Source organism: Scyliorhinus torazame, chromosome 10, assembly GCF_047496885.1.
Source record: "Scyliorhinus torazame isolate Kashiwa2021f chromosome 10, sScyTor2.1, whole genome shotgun sequence".
In the NCBI taxonomy this organism is placed as follows: domain Eukaryota; kingdom Metazoa; phylum Chordata; class Chondrichthyes; order Carcharhiniformes; family Scyliorhinidae; genus Scyliorhinus; species Scyliorhinus torazame.
The window spans coordinates 13151319-13165577 of record NC_092716.1 but is presented as its reverse complement, the minus strand read 5'-3'; the positions used below and the strand labels follow the sequence as shown (position 1 = coordinate 13165577).

The window sequence follows — 14259 nt, the reverse complement described above, 5'->3', positions numbered from 1 at the left end:
GGAACTCCAGGATTTTGACTCAGTGACAGTGAAAGAATGGTGACATAGTTCCACGTCAAGATGGTGAATGACTAAGGGGGTCGTACAGGTGATGGTGTTGCCATATATCCGCTCCTCTGCCTTTGTCCTCCTAGTTGTAGAGGTTGCAGGTTTCAAAGCTGCTGTCAAGGTCCTTTGGTGAATTGCTACAGTGCACCTTGTAGATGTTACACACAAGGCCACTGCGTATTGATGGTAGAGGGAGTGGATGGGGTGCCAATCAATTGGATGTCAAGCTTCTTGAGTGTTGTTGCAACTGTAATCATCCAGGCAAGGGGAGAGTATTCCATCACATTCCTGACTTGAGATGATGGTCAGGGTTTGGGGAGTCAGGAGCTAAATTACTTGCACAAAATGTTATTGGTCTCTATGCGAATTGCAACTGAGGTTCTGGGCGGGATTCGCTGTTTGGCAGACGTTCTCCCGCCGGAGCTGAATTGCACCAGTTTTACGATCCCCTTGCAGTCATAAAGTGGGGTGCAAATCAGTGTTGCACACCATGCAAACTTAGGTAAGGTGTGAAATATGAGGGATTCCTAGGGAATCTGTTATTCTCCCACCCACCCACCCCCATTGTCTAGTGTACCCGAACAGGTGCCAGAATGTGGCGACTAGGGGCTTTTCACAGTAACTACATTGCAGGGTTAATGTAAGCCTACTTGTGACACTAAAGATCATTATTATTATTAGATTAATTGCCCAATTTCACCAGTGTGGAGGAAGCAGTGTAAAGGAATATCTCAGTTTTAGACTTGCATAGGCAAAGAAGGGAACTATGGTGTGCTTGCGAACCCTATCAGCCTTTCATGAAAAGAAAATAATTGCCTCAATCTTAACAGCGACACATATCTCCCACTGAGAAAGAGAAAATAAAAAGAGGAGGGGGGAAATTAGTCAACAAATTAGAATGAATGGTTTGCTTTCCTTCTGTAATAATCTCTTCCAGGCAGCTGCCAGAATTGCTACTATCGGCCATATAGAGAAAAATTATCTAAAGACAACACAATGAATAATGCTTTGTGAGACATATGCACAGAATGTTGGCTGACATGATTATTAGTCCCATGCCTGTTCCTCTATCTGGCATTTCCTTTCCTAAATAAACCAATAAGTAAACATTGGGGGCGGGATTCTCTAATCCTGAGGCGAAGTGTTGATGCCATCATAAACGCCGTCGCGTTTCATGACGGCATCAACATGCCCTCAGGACGAGCGATTCTGACCCACGGCACAGGAGTGAATGTAAATATAAATGTCTGCCGGAATTCTCAGGCCGTTGGGATTCCATGTTTTCGCCGGCAGCGCATTCCTGCCCTCGGATTCGCTGGCAGCGTGGGGTGGCTTTAATGGGAAATCCCATTGGTAAGCAAAGGGAGGAGGGAATGCCGCTGGCAACAAAACGGCACACCGCCGAGAAACACATGGTCGAAGGACCGGAAAGACCAGCCGATACTTTTATTGTCCACCCAGTCCTTAAAGTTGCCACTGGTTGTGGAAGGACTTAAGAAAAGTAATAATAATAATAATCTTCATTCGTGTCACAAGTCACATGAACACTGCAATGAAGTCACAGTGGAAAGTCCCTGGTCGCCACATTCCGGCGCCTGTTCGGGTACACTGAGGGAGAATTCAGAATGTCCAATTCATCTAACCTGCACGTCTTTCGGGATTTGTGGGAGGAAACCGGAGCACCCGGAGAAAACTCACGCAGACACGGGGAGAACGTGCAGACTCCACACACACAGTGATCCAAGCCGGGAATCGAACCCGGGACCCAGGCGCTGTGAAGCAACAGTGCTAACCACTATGCTACCGTGCTGCCCACTTGCGCGATACAGGAACAATTTTAACCTATCGTGCCAGTTGGGATGCTGACAGGATTGGGTGCAACGGCGGATTCACAGTCCACCCAATTTTACTTTCCACTGAAGTCAGCATGTAAATGGGTATGCTGCAACATCAGCAATTCACCAGATCCCATGAGTTTCCCACAGGTCAAATTAGGTTAAAATTGTCCCCCCTCCCCCCCTCACCTGTTTCTTCTGCAAAGCCACCCGACTGCAGGCAGGATTACAGAAGAGAAGGCTGGCTGCACAAGCAAACTCTCCTTCCCAGCAACATGTAGATGGTCACCTTGGCCAGGCCTAGGCTCAGGCGTGACTTCCCCCTGTGTTGTTCTCTACTTTATTTTACTCTGATGGCTTTGATGCGTAGTGTTGATCAAAGAACAACAAGCTTTGTTAACAAACAAAACTACTTTATTTAACACCACTAACTGGATTCGACACTTATCCCACAGAAACATACAGTTGATAAAATAACACGTAAACCACTCTCATCTGCATCTAAACTCACTCCCTGTTTAAACTACTATCTGGTCTCTCTCACTATCTTCCTTCAGTCTGTCTCTAGCTAACTCCTCACTCCTTCTGCTACCACCCTCTCCAACCTTCCTCTGAACCACAAGGCTTAGCATCACCCCTTATATACTTATGGGACTAGCTCCCTCTAGTGGCTGTCTGTATACATTTCATTAACCCTTGTATTGTCTTCATGTAGAATAATACCACCCCACCCCCCCACACAACCCCCCACCCACCCCCGCCCCCATCTTACACCCCGTCCCTGCCACAAAAACACCACCACTCTCCCTCCATACTGGATGGCCAAACATCAGCAGCATGGGAATGGGGTAATTTCTGCAGCAGACAATATTCCCCGGATGTCTCTCATCCAAGTGCTGAAGAAGCCCAAACTATACATCGTTTTTGAGAGCAAACAGGATTGTGCACTGTCACAGCACAGTAAAAGTAGGAATCTGTGTTGTTTACGTTCAGGCATGAAACAACTTGGTTGACTCTGGTCATGCAAGGGATCCGGGAGAGAGCATTGGAGATTTGGTAACGACCACCTACCAGTGTGTGGCTCAATGGAAAAATATGGCTGTCCTTCCAGTATGCTGTAGACTAATTTTGCACTATTCCCATAAACTGGATCATCAGCATCAGTCGCCGTTACTCCCATGACTGAAGTACCTGTTGGAGCATAAAAACAGAAAAGGTTTTTGGAGCAAGAAAAAGTCTGAAGGACCACCATTCCTGTCTCTCCTCAATAGATCAATTCACCTTTCCATTTTCTCACCTTATTCCTGACATCCATCACATCCTTTTTCACTGCAAAAACAAATTTAAAAAGAAAACAGATAATGCTGAAACAATCAGTGGATGAGGCAGCAATTCCTAAGGGGTTGTGAGCAGTTTTGGGCCCCGTATCTAAGGAAGGATGTGCTGGCCTTGGAAAGGGTCCACTGGAGGTTCATAAGAATGATCTCTGGAATGAAGAGCTTGTCGTATGAGGGATGGTTGAGGACTCTGGGTCTGCATTCGTTTGAGTTTAGAAGGATGAGAGGGGATCTTATTGAAACTTACAGGATACTGCATGGCCTGGATAGAGTGGACGTGGATGTCATGATATTCAGGTGAACATCACAGCACATACATACACACATAATGATGGACAGATCAACGGACCAATCAACACACAAAACACGACAGCCAATCACGGACAAGAGCATACACAGTACAAAGCAGGGAACACGACACTTCCTGGGCACTTGAGCAGGACAGGGCTCAGGGCACAGACCTCATTGCCAGCCACTGAGAGGTTCACCATGTGCTGAATACCAGAGTTTAATATGTTAATAGTTCATTGAAATAAAACTGCGTTGTACTATTCGCAACCGTGTTGGTTCATCTGTGTATCAGAGTACCCAACACTTCAGTGGAGAGGATGTTTCCACTTTTAGGAAAAACTAGAAGCAGAGGACACAATCTCAGACTAAAGGGGCGATCCTTTAAAACAGGGAAGAGGAGGAATTTCTTCAGCCAGAGGGTGGTGAATCTGTGGAACTCTTTGCCGCAGAAGGCTGTGGAGGCCAAATCACTGAGTGTCTTTAAAACAGAGATAGATGGACTTCCGGTGACGGTGGGCGGGAGGCGGCCGCACAATGGAGGGCTCCCGTTCGGGAACGGCATTTTCGGGACTTTAAGCCCAGTCCCAGGGTCCACGGAGGCGGCAAAAGCAGGAAGAAACAGTGAAGGCACAGTGAAGAAAAATGTCGAGGGTAAGCAAAAAATCGTCCGTAAAGAAAACAGCTGAAGGTCCGTCGGGGAGTGGAAAGGTCACCGCGGGTTCACCAAGGAAAATGGAGGCTGGAGCACCAGGGGAGGCCGCATTGCTTACGGCTGAAGAAATAACTAAGGTGATGGCTGCGGAATTCGAAAGGCAGTTTACAAAATACATGGAGACAATGAGGAAGGAGATGAGGGAGGTTTTGAGTGTGCTGGTGGAGGAGGCGGTTTCCCCGGTGATGACGGAGGTGGCGAGCGCAGTGGCGGAGGTGCAAGAGCAAGGGGAGGTGCTGAAGGAAGTGGAGGAGACGTTATTGCAGTACGGTGATCAACTTGCCTCGATGGGGAAGGAGATGTGGAAGGTGATGGACATTAACAATGATCTACGAGGAAAAATGGAAGACCTGGAAAACAGATCCAGGCGACAGAATTTGAGGATTGTGGGGCAGCCCGAAGGAGTTGAAGGACCGAGGCCGATTGAGTATTTTGCCGCGATGCTGGCGAAACTATTGGGGGAGGATCCCTCCCGATATGAACTGGATCGGGCTCATCGGTCGTGGAGGCCTGTACCAATGGCGAGTGAGCCGCCAAGGGTAGTGACTCTGTGTTTCCGTAGGTACAGTGCAAAGGAGAAGGTCCTGAGCTGGGCCAAGCAGAAGCGGGTGGTGCAGTGGGTTGGAGCTGGTATATGTGTATACCAGGACTTTACGGTGGAGCTGGCGAGGAGGCGGGCTGCCTTCAACCGGGTGAAGAGTGTACTGTACATTAGCAAGGTGCAGTGCGGCATTGTATATCCAGTGAAGCTGAGGGTGACTTACAAGCTCAGGGACTTTTATTTTGGAATGGCGGAAGCAGCGGAGGAGTTTGCGAAGGCAGGACTGTGGCAGAACTGAGAAACTGAGAAATGGCCATGTGCCGATGTAACCTCATGACTGTATTTTCTTCTTTTTTTTGTTTCACTGCGTGCGGGTGTAGGGGCTAAAGGAGCCAATGTTGTATATATTTGGACAAGGGAAGTGATGGGACTTTCACTCGAAATGAGGGCTCTTTGGGGTGTAGGAGGATATGCGGGGTTTGTGTGCTAAAAGGGGATTTCTGGGCTTTCCTAGGGCCGGGCAAGAGGGAGAGGGACCCGGGCGGGGGCCTCCACGCTGGCCAGTTTAAGCCGGCCAGTGAACGGGAGTGAGGTGGGGGGAGGGGCTGCGCCAATCGGAGCCTGGCAGAACAGGGTCCGAGTGGTCTAGCCGGGGTGGAAAGTTGGGGGGAAAGAACCGAGGTTGGGGAGAGGAGTTTTACAAGAGGCAGTGGACGGGAGGAGTTGGAGACTGGGGGCGGGGGTGGGGGGGGTGTTCAACTCTTGGGTATCATGTATGGCACTCTTTCAGAGGTTGGATGGCGTTGAGTGTGTGGGGGCGGGTGGGGGCAGTATAAAAACATTTTTTTTTAAAAACAGAGATAGATAGGTTCTTGATCAATAAGGGGATCAGGGGTTATGGGGAGAAGGCAGGAGAATGGGGATGAGAAAGATATCAGCCATGATTGAATGGCGGAGCAGACTCGATGGGCCGAGTGGCCTAATTCTGCTCCTATGTCTTGTAGTCTTATGGGTCAGAGAGGATAATGAAAACAAGGCAAAAGGTGATATTTGGAAATAAGACCGGGCGACAAAGGAAAGGGGTGAATAAGGATTAAGAGAGGTGCGGCATTTCAGAGTTTGATGAAGCTTGTGAGCGTTGTCACTTAAAAGGAAATATTTTTGTAATCAGTTTCCAATGCTGCCAGACTTGTTCAGCATTAGGAGCATTTTCACTTTTTGTCTCAGATTTCCAGCATCCATTTCATTTTGCTTTTCTAATCATCTCTTCAACCCATTTGTCTAAATTAATGGGCTACCGGGGAATTTATTCCACACTTTGGTTACATATTGAATTAAAAAGTTTTGCTTGACTTCCCTTCTCCGCTCATTTTTAGGAGATCCAACTGAAGTCAATTAAAATGCTAACAAAGCAACTGAGATTTATTTCTAGTTGTATAAAATGTAATCTTGTACTAGGCCACGCACTATACACAGTCTGGTCACTTACTGTCTAAAGGATACAGAACATAGAACATACAGTGCAGAAGGAGGCCATTCGGCTCATCGAGTCTGCACCGACCCATTTAAACCCTCACTTCCACCCTATCCCCATAACCCAATAACCCCTCCTAACCGTTTTGGACACTCAGGGCAATTTACCATGGCCAATCTATCTAACCTGCACGCCCTTGGACTGTGGGAAGAAACCGGAGCACCCGGAGGAAATCAACGCAGACATGGGGAGAACGTGCAGACACCACACAGACAGTGACCCAGCAGGGAATCGAACCTGGGACCCTGGTGCTGTGAAGCCACAGTGCTAGCCACATGTGCTATCGTGCTGCCATATATGGGAAACATGCATAGAAATGTAGACACAAAATAAAAGCAGGAGGAGGCCATTCGGCCCTTTGAGCCAGCTCCACCATTCATTCTGGTCATGGCTAATCATCAAGTTCAATACCCTGATCCCGCCTCCACCCCCACCCATATCCCTGGACCCCTTTAGCTCCGAGAGCTACATCTCATTCCTTCTTGAGAACTGGAGAAAGCGCAAATAAATCTTTACAAAGATTCTACTAGAACTGGGCAGCACGGTAGCATTGTGGATAGCACAATTGATCACAGCTCCAGGGTCCTAGGTTCGATTCCGGCTTGGGTCACTGTCTGTGCGGAGTCTGCACATCCTCCCCGTGTGTGCGTGAGTTTCCTCCGGGTGCTCCGGTTTCCTCCCACAGTCCAAAGATGTGCAGGTTAGTTGGATTGGCCATGATAAATTGCCCTTAGTGTCCAAAATTGCCCTTAGTGTTGGGTGGGGTTACTGGGTTATGGGGATAGGGTGGAGGTGTTGACCTTGGGTAGGGTGCTCTTTCCAAGAGCCGGTGCAGACTTGATGGGCCGAATGGCCTCCTTCTGCACTGTAAATTCTATGAAAAATAACTGAGAGATTGGAACATTTGGGAAAGGTTGAACAGGCTCGGGCAATTTTTCTTTCACGAAGAAAAGACTTAAAGGAGATTTGGACCAGAATTCACCGGCCGTTGGGATTCTCTATTTCCGCTGGCAGCGCATCTCCACCCACGGATTTCCCGGCAGCTTGGGATGCCTTCAATGGGAAATCCCATTGACATGCAACGGAAAGAGAGACTCCTGAGAAACATGTGACTGGGGTAACTGGAGAATTCCACCCCGTGATGTGGTCTTTCAAATCATGAATGGTTCTGAGCATGGTCGATGTGGAATGTTTCCACTTGGCATCCAAAACTACGGAACATTTAGCCTGGATTAGTATAGTAAGTTCTCTGATACTGAAACATTCAAGGTGAGATGAGAGTGACTGCCATTTAAATCAAGGCTGCATTTCATGGAGTGTGGCATCAAAGAGCCCCAGAAAAACTGGAGTCAAAAGCTCCCCACCGGTTGGGCTCATACCGAGCACAAAGGAAGGCAGTTATGGTTATTGGAAGCCAATCATCGTGGTTTCCGGACATCAGGGGTTCATCAGGGTCGTGTCCAAGGTCCAACTGCTTCAACAATGACAATTCCTTTCATCATAAAGTCAGAAGTGGGAAGTTTTATGAAGTCACAGAGAGTCCACGCCAAGAGTTGTACCAAGGCAACGTAGGGTTACTTACGAGGCCATAATACACAGCTCCCGGTTGATCCCACCCAACTCTTAACGGTCGGTGTCGAACTGGCCAGTCTAATATACAATATGGATAGAGCTTACCCCGCCCCCTTAATGAGGGAGCTCGTACTCTGGAAGGGACACGGGTAAGACAATCATCCCCACCCCTAAGTCCCATGTGATGGGTTATGTCAGAGATGTTAATGGATGATTGCACAGTGTTCAGCACCATTCACACTCATTCGATACTGCAGTCCATGTCCATTTGCAGTAAGGCTTGAAGAATATTCAAGCTTGGGCTGATAAGTAGAAAGTAACAATGACCATCTCCAACAAGAGTGAATTTGATGTGGAGATGCCGGCGTTGGACTGGGGTGAGCACAGTACGAAGTCTTACAACACCAGGTTAAAGTCCAACAGGTTTGTTTCGATGTCACTAGCTTTCGGAGCGCTGCTCCTTCCTGAGGTGAATGCAGAGGTCTGTTCCAGAAACACATATATAGACAAATTCAAAGATGCCAAACAATGCTAGGAATGCGAGCATTAGCAGGTGATTAAATCTTTACAGATCCAGAGATGGGGTAATCCCAGGTTAAAGAGGTGTGAATTGTACCAAGCCAGGACAGTTGGTAGGATTTCGCAGGCCAGATGGTGGGGGATGAATGTAATGTGACATGAATCCCAGGTCCCGGTTGAGGCCGCACTCATGTGTGCGGAACTTGGCTATAAGTTTCTGCTCGGCGATTCTGCGTTGTCGCGGGTCCTGAAGGCCGCCTTGGAGAACGCTTACCCGCAGATCAGAGGCTGAATGCCCTTGACTGCTGAAGTGTTCCCCGACTGGAAGGGAACATTCCTGCCTGGTGATTGTTGCGCGATGTCCGTTCATTCGTTGTCGCAGCGTCTGCATGGTCTCGCCAATGTACCCCGCTTCGGGACATCCTTTCCTGCAGCGTATGAGGTAGACAACGTTGGCCGAGTCGCACGAGTATGTACCGCGTACCTGGTGGGTGGTGTTCTCACGTGTAATAGTGGTATCCATGTCAATGATCTGGCACGTCTTGCAGAGATTGCCATGACAGGGTTGTGTGGTGTCGTGGTCACTGTTCTGAAGACTGGGTAGTTTGCTGCAAACAATGGTTCGTTTGAGGTTGCGCGGTTGTTTGAAGGCAAGTAGTGGGGGTGTGGGGATGACCTTGGCAAGATGTTCATCGTCATCAATGACGTGTTGAAGGCTGTGAAGAAGATGACGCAGTTTCTCCGCTCCGGGGAAGTACTGGACGACGAAGGGTATTCTGTCGGTTGTGTCCCATGTTTGTCTTCTGAGGAGGTCGGTCCGTTTTTTTGCTGTGGCGCGTTGGAACTGTCGATCGATGAGTCGAGTGCCATATCCCGGTCGTACGAGGGCATCTTTCAACATCTGTAGATGTCTGTTACGCTCCTCCTCGTCTGAGCAGATCCTGTGTATACGGAGCGCTTGTCCATAGGGGATGGCTTCTTTAATGTGTTTAGGATGGAAGCTGGAGAAGTGGAGCATCATGAGGTTATCCGTGGGTTTGCGGTAAAGCGACGTGCTGAGGTGACCGTCCTTGATGGAGACGAGTGTGTCCAAGAATGCAACTGATTTTGGAGAGTAGTCCATGGTGAGTCTGATGGTTGGATGGAACTTATTAATGTCATCGTGTAGTCGTTTCAGTGATTCTTCGCCGTGGGTCCAAAGGAAAAAAATGTCATCGATGTATCTGGTGTATAACGTCGGTTGAAGGTCCTGTGCGGTGAGTAGGTCCTGTTCAAACTTGTGCATGAAGATGTTGGCGTATAGGGGTGCGAATTTGGTCCCCACGGCTGTTCCGTGCGTGTGGATGAAGAACTTGTTTTCGAAGGCGAAGACGTTGTGATCCAGAATGAAGCGGATGAGTTGCAGAATTGCGTCTGGAGATTGGCAGTTGTCGGTGTTGAGTACTGAGGCTGTTGCAGCAATGCCGTCGTCATGGGGGATGCTGGTGTAGAGTGCCGAGACGTCCATTGTGACGAGGAATGTTCCTGGTTCAACTGGTCCATGGGTGCTGAGTTTCTGTAGGAAGTCCGTCGTGTCGCGACAGAAGCTGGGTGTACCTTGTACGATGGGTTTCAAGATGCCCAGAGTGGGTTGAACCGATGGGTTTCAAGAGTGAATTTGATCGGCGCAGGCTGGGAGGGCCTGTTTCTGTGCTGTAATTTTCTTTGGTCTTTGTTGACATTCAATGGCATTATCATTGCTGAATCCTCCATTATCAATATCATAGAATCATAGAATCTCTACAGTGCAGAAGGAGACCATTCGGCACATCGTGTGTGCACCGACCTTCAGAAAGAGCACTGTACCCAGGTCAGAGGCTAAGGATTCTGTGGCGAGTAACTCAACTCCTAAGTCCCCAAAATCTATCCGTCCCATTTACAAAGGATAAGTCAGGAGCGTGATGGAATACCTTCTACGTGCCTGGATGAGTGCGGCTGCACGAACTCCCCAAGATTCCTTCCAAACCGACAACCTCTACCATCTCAAAAGACAAAGGCAACAGACGCATGAGAACACTACCACCTGCAAGATCCCCCTCCCCAAGTCATGTACTATCCTGACTTGGAATAATATCACCGTTCCTTCACTGTTACTGGGTTAAAATCCTGGAACTGTCTTCCTGACTCTGCCTATTCCCGCAACGCATGGTCTGCAGCGGTTCAAGGAGTGGCTCACCTTCTCAAGGGCTATTGGGGATGGACAATAAATGCTGATCATCTCAGCAAAGACCACCTCCTAGGAATGAATGAGTAAAGAAAAATTAAAACACCCCAAAAGCCTGTTATTTGTGTTTCTGAGATTCTAACATTGAATGTGTCCAACATTCATCAAATGTTGTTTTGTATTAGTGACCGAGTTTCTATTTGGGGACAATTTGTACTACCTCTTTTCTTCTTGCCAGTCGCTGCACCCTTACCTTTTTGTTTAGTCAGCATTTTAAGGTCCTTTCCCGATCTTCGCATGCCCCTATTGCATCAACCACCATTTCCTACCTTCTGGTTTGGACTTAACATTTAAACCATGGGAATCGAATAGAGACCAGTGCAGTGTTATTTTATTCAGCCACGAAACTGTTTCAGATAACACTGAAACACCAGCTCCTGTGTCTAGCTTGAATTCAGTCAGTTGCCCATTTACAGCATTCCATAGCTGTTTTTTGATTTTCCTTCATTTCTCCCGGGAAGATGATTTCTTGGTTGGTCAAAGTCTTGAATTCCTTCAATGGAGGTTCCAACAGAAAATTCCTCCTTCTGTCTGGTAAATACAGATCTCCTGGAACAGCAGACTGTTTTAAAATGGCCTAATTTGCCACAATCATCGCACAGCTTTGACAAAGAGTCATCCAGACACAAATCATCAGCTCCCTTCTCTCTCCACAGATGCTGTCAGGCCTGCTGAGATTGTCCAGCAATATCTGTTTTTGATCTCACCGCACAATTTGGACCTTTCTTCCTGCCTGTGGACCTTCTTCCCACCACACCGGGGGCATTGGGAAATGGTGGTTGATGCATTTTCCTGGTTGCTGCTTTGCTATCCTTCTTTCATCCCCTGCCTGGCCTGCACATTGCCAGCTGTGCTACCAATAGTACATGCAAAAATGTTGACCTTTGTTCTCTTTGCTTGCTTGACCTGAGGCATTGCCGTACCGGGTAAATGCATTTGCCAATTTTGCCATTTCTCAATCTGTCTGGGACTCTCTATGTTTTGAAATGATTCTGGGCAGGGTAAAGTAGCGGCCACCTCCCACCCTTATTCAAGATTTTCTTTTGCTATGCTGCTTGCCTCATCAGTCACCAGGCTTCCCTCATTTGCATCAAAGTCCTTCACCAGCTGATCTGCATTGTTGCTGGGATTCACTCGAGGCTTTACTCACCATTTACTGGTGTTTCTCTGTGGGTGTGATCACTACTGCCACCATGGTTTTCTCTCAATCTTCGTAAACTTTTAACTCTCGGAGGATTTCAGGAATGTGGAAAGTTAATATGATTAACAATGAATTTGAGCTGAAAATTAAATAATTGAAAAGCAGGAGTATGGAAACATTGGGGTTGTGAATGGCTATATCAGAAACATTCTTCACCAAGAGATCAGTGGGGCTAGACAATTGGTGATCTCTAAAGGCAAGAAATTTGAGCGAGGTAGACAGCAGAATTCTCAGAGGGGACCATCAGTTAAATCGAATTGTGTAACGGCTAGCTCTGTCACTGGGGAATGAGGCTAGTTCTCCATCTAACAGCCAACCAGGCCAGTTTCATTTGTGGTCCGAACCACAGAGACCTCATCCAGCTAACATTCACAGCCATGGCAGATTGCAAATATTCTCCACGAAAAGACAGTTGTCCCTTTGCTGATACAGGAAGAGGCGTTTTTCCAGACTTGGTGTTTTTCCAGACTTGGTCACTTACACTGTATTGTTTGGTAACAGTTAACTGGGTTTGAGCCACAGAGTTACTAACATTGGATGTTTTGGGGGAAAAAGGGTTCCTCAGTGAGTCCATTGAACGTGGGTATATTTGGGGAACAAGAGGTAACGTCCGATAAAGATCTGTTTTGGGCTATTCATACACTTAACTGTCACAGCGTATATTAGTCTTTTTTTGTGTGGTCTTTTCTTTTGCTTTAATAAATGTTCTTCATTAATTGTTTACACAATGACTGGACTTGTTCCTCACTGGGCTGGACATTGTTCGTCACAATGTTTCCAAATAAAAATACACCACGAAGGACCAATGTTTCAAGTTCCCCTTCAGAGTTTTGAGACACTCTCACAGATAACATCAACGGGTTCTTAACAAGAGATCTTGCTGGAGGCAATGGTCTTTTGTTGAAAACACAATTATTTCACACAGACTATTTGCCAAGGATAAGTAAGACCAAGACATAACTGGAGCTATTCTCCAAGATGTTTTTCAGCCCTCTCTTCTCAGTGGGTGATACCATTGTGAGATAGCTCCTTATGAATATACTCAGTAGCTATTATTAGAGTTAACCCTTTATGCAAGAACGGAAAAACTGAAAGGCAACAGTGCCTATACTTATTTGTGTGCAAGTTGGACAGCAACTACAAGTGAGCACAGTGCGTGGTTAATTTTGTAAATCTGGGAGTTGTGGTCCAAGATGTGTTGTTCTACCATGAGCTGTGCCAAGATGGCATCTCGCCTTTTGGACCCCAATTCAGATGCATTGAAAGGTCTGAGTTCCTGTGCTGGTGCCATAGAGATGGACTCAACTCACCACAGAAGGGTAGGAATGGTCCATTTCAGTCAAAGTACCAATCTTACGCCTTAATAAGTATAAAGGCCAGGAAGTATTACAGCTCAGTACATCACACCGCTGCCTCTGAGTCAGGAATGCCAGATTCAAGACCCAGAATGTGTTGGTCACGAAAGGAGCATTTAAGGGCAGCAATGCTGCCTCACGGCGCCGAGGCCCCTGGTTCGATCCCGGCTCTGGGTCACTGTCCGTGTGGAGTTTGCACATTCTCCCCGTGTTTGCGCGGGTTTCGCCCCCACAATCCAAAGATGTGCAGAGTCGGTGAATTGGCCACACTAAATTGCCCCTTAATTGGAATAAATCAATTTGGTACTCCAAATCTTTTTTAAATGTTAAAAAAAAGAAAGGAGCATTTATGACATAGTGCAAACAAGTTGCTCCTCCTTCTTTTATTCTCCAAAGAGACAAAAAAAATGTGTTCGCAGATACGAAACAAGCAAATTCAGAACATCCAAACTCATGCTAGGAAGGACACTTACAATCTGCGGTTTGTACTTATATCTCCGCTGTCTCGTCCTCCACTCTTAATTTTCCCTTCCTCTCTGCTTAACAACAGTTCAATGGATGATACATTTTCTCTGCATGGATCTGGTGCCAAATGGGAGAGAATATCGCCTGCCTACAGACTGAGATGAAACACTAACGGCTCCACGAAGGCACCCTATCCAACATGGCCAGCCAGGAGTTGGCAGCATTTCTACAGAGCGAGGGGGCTGAGGCTCAATTCTAGGAATTCTAAGAACAAAATTTGCAGAACCTTTCAAATCTGGCACTGGTAATTATGTCAATTGTTTAGATACTGGGCTCCATGCCGCTGTCACAATGCACTCCTGCTACTGTGAAGTACTTAATAAACGTGTTGCTGTTTCAGGGGATCCGTGGAAGTTATTGCAACGGCAAAGAACAAAAAGTGTCAGAAAACGGCAAACGTATCAGGCAGTTAAATTGGTTCCGACTCAGGTTCAAATTCCTTTACCAAATACTCATCTCTCACACCTTCTCACAGAGCAACTTGTCCCAGCCAACAATCTACACTTGTTGGCTTTTCCAAACAAAA

General features: G+C 47.2%; 1 protein-coding gene across 3 annotated transcripts in view; it reads right to left on the bottom strand.

The window, feature by feature from the left end:
* The window catches only part of cdh8 (cadherin 8), a 271443-nt gene that overhangs the window by 119404 nt on the left and 137780 nt on the right, over positions 1 to 14259 (bottom strand). For all 3 annotated transcript variants that reach the window (XM_072517821.1, XM_072517822.1, XM_072517823.1), the window contains exon 4: positions 2955 to 3074. In XM_072517821.1, coding sequence (XP_072373922.1) covers positions 2955 to 3074 — 120 coding nt within the window. The remainder of the gene's footprint in view (positions 1 to 2954; positions 3075 to 14259) is intronic.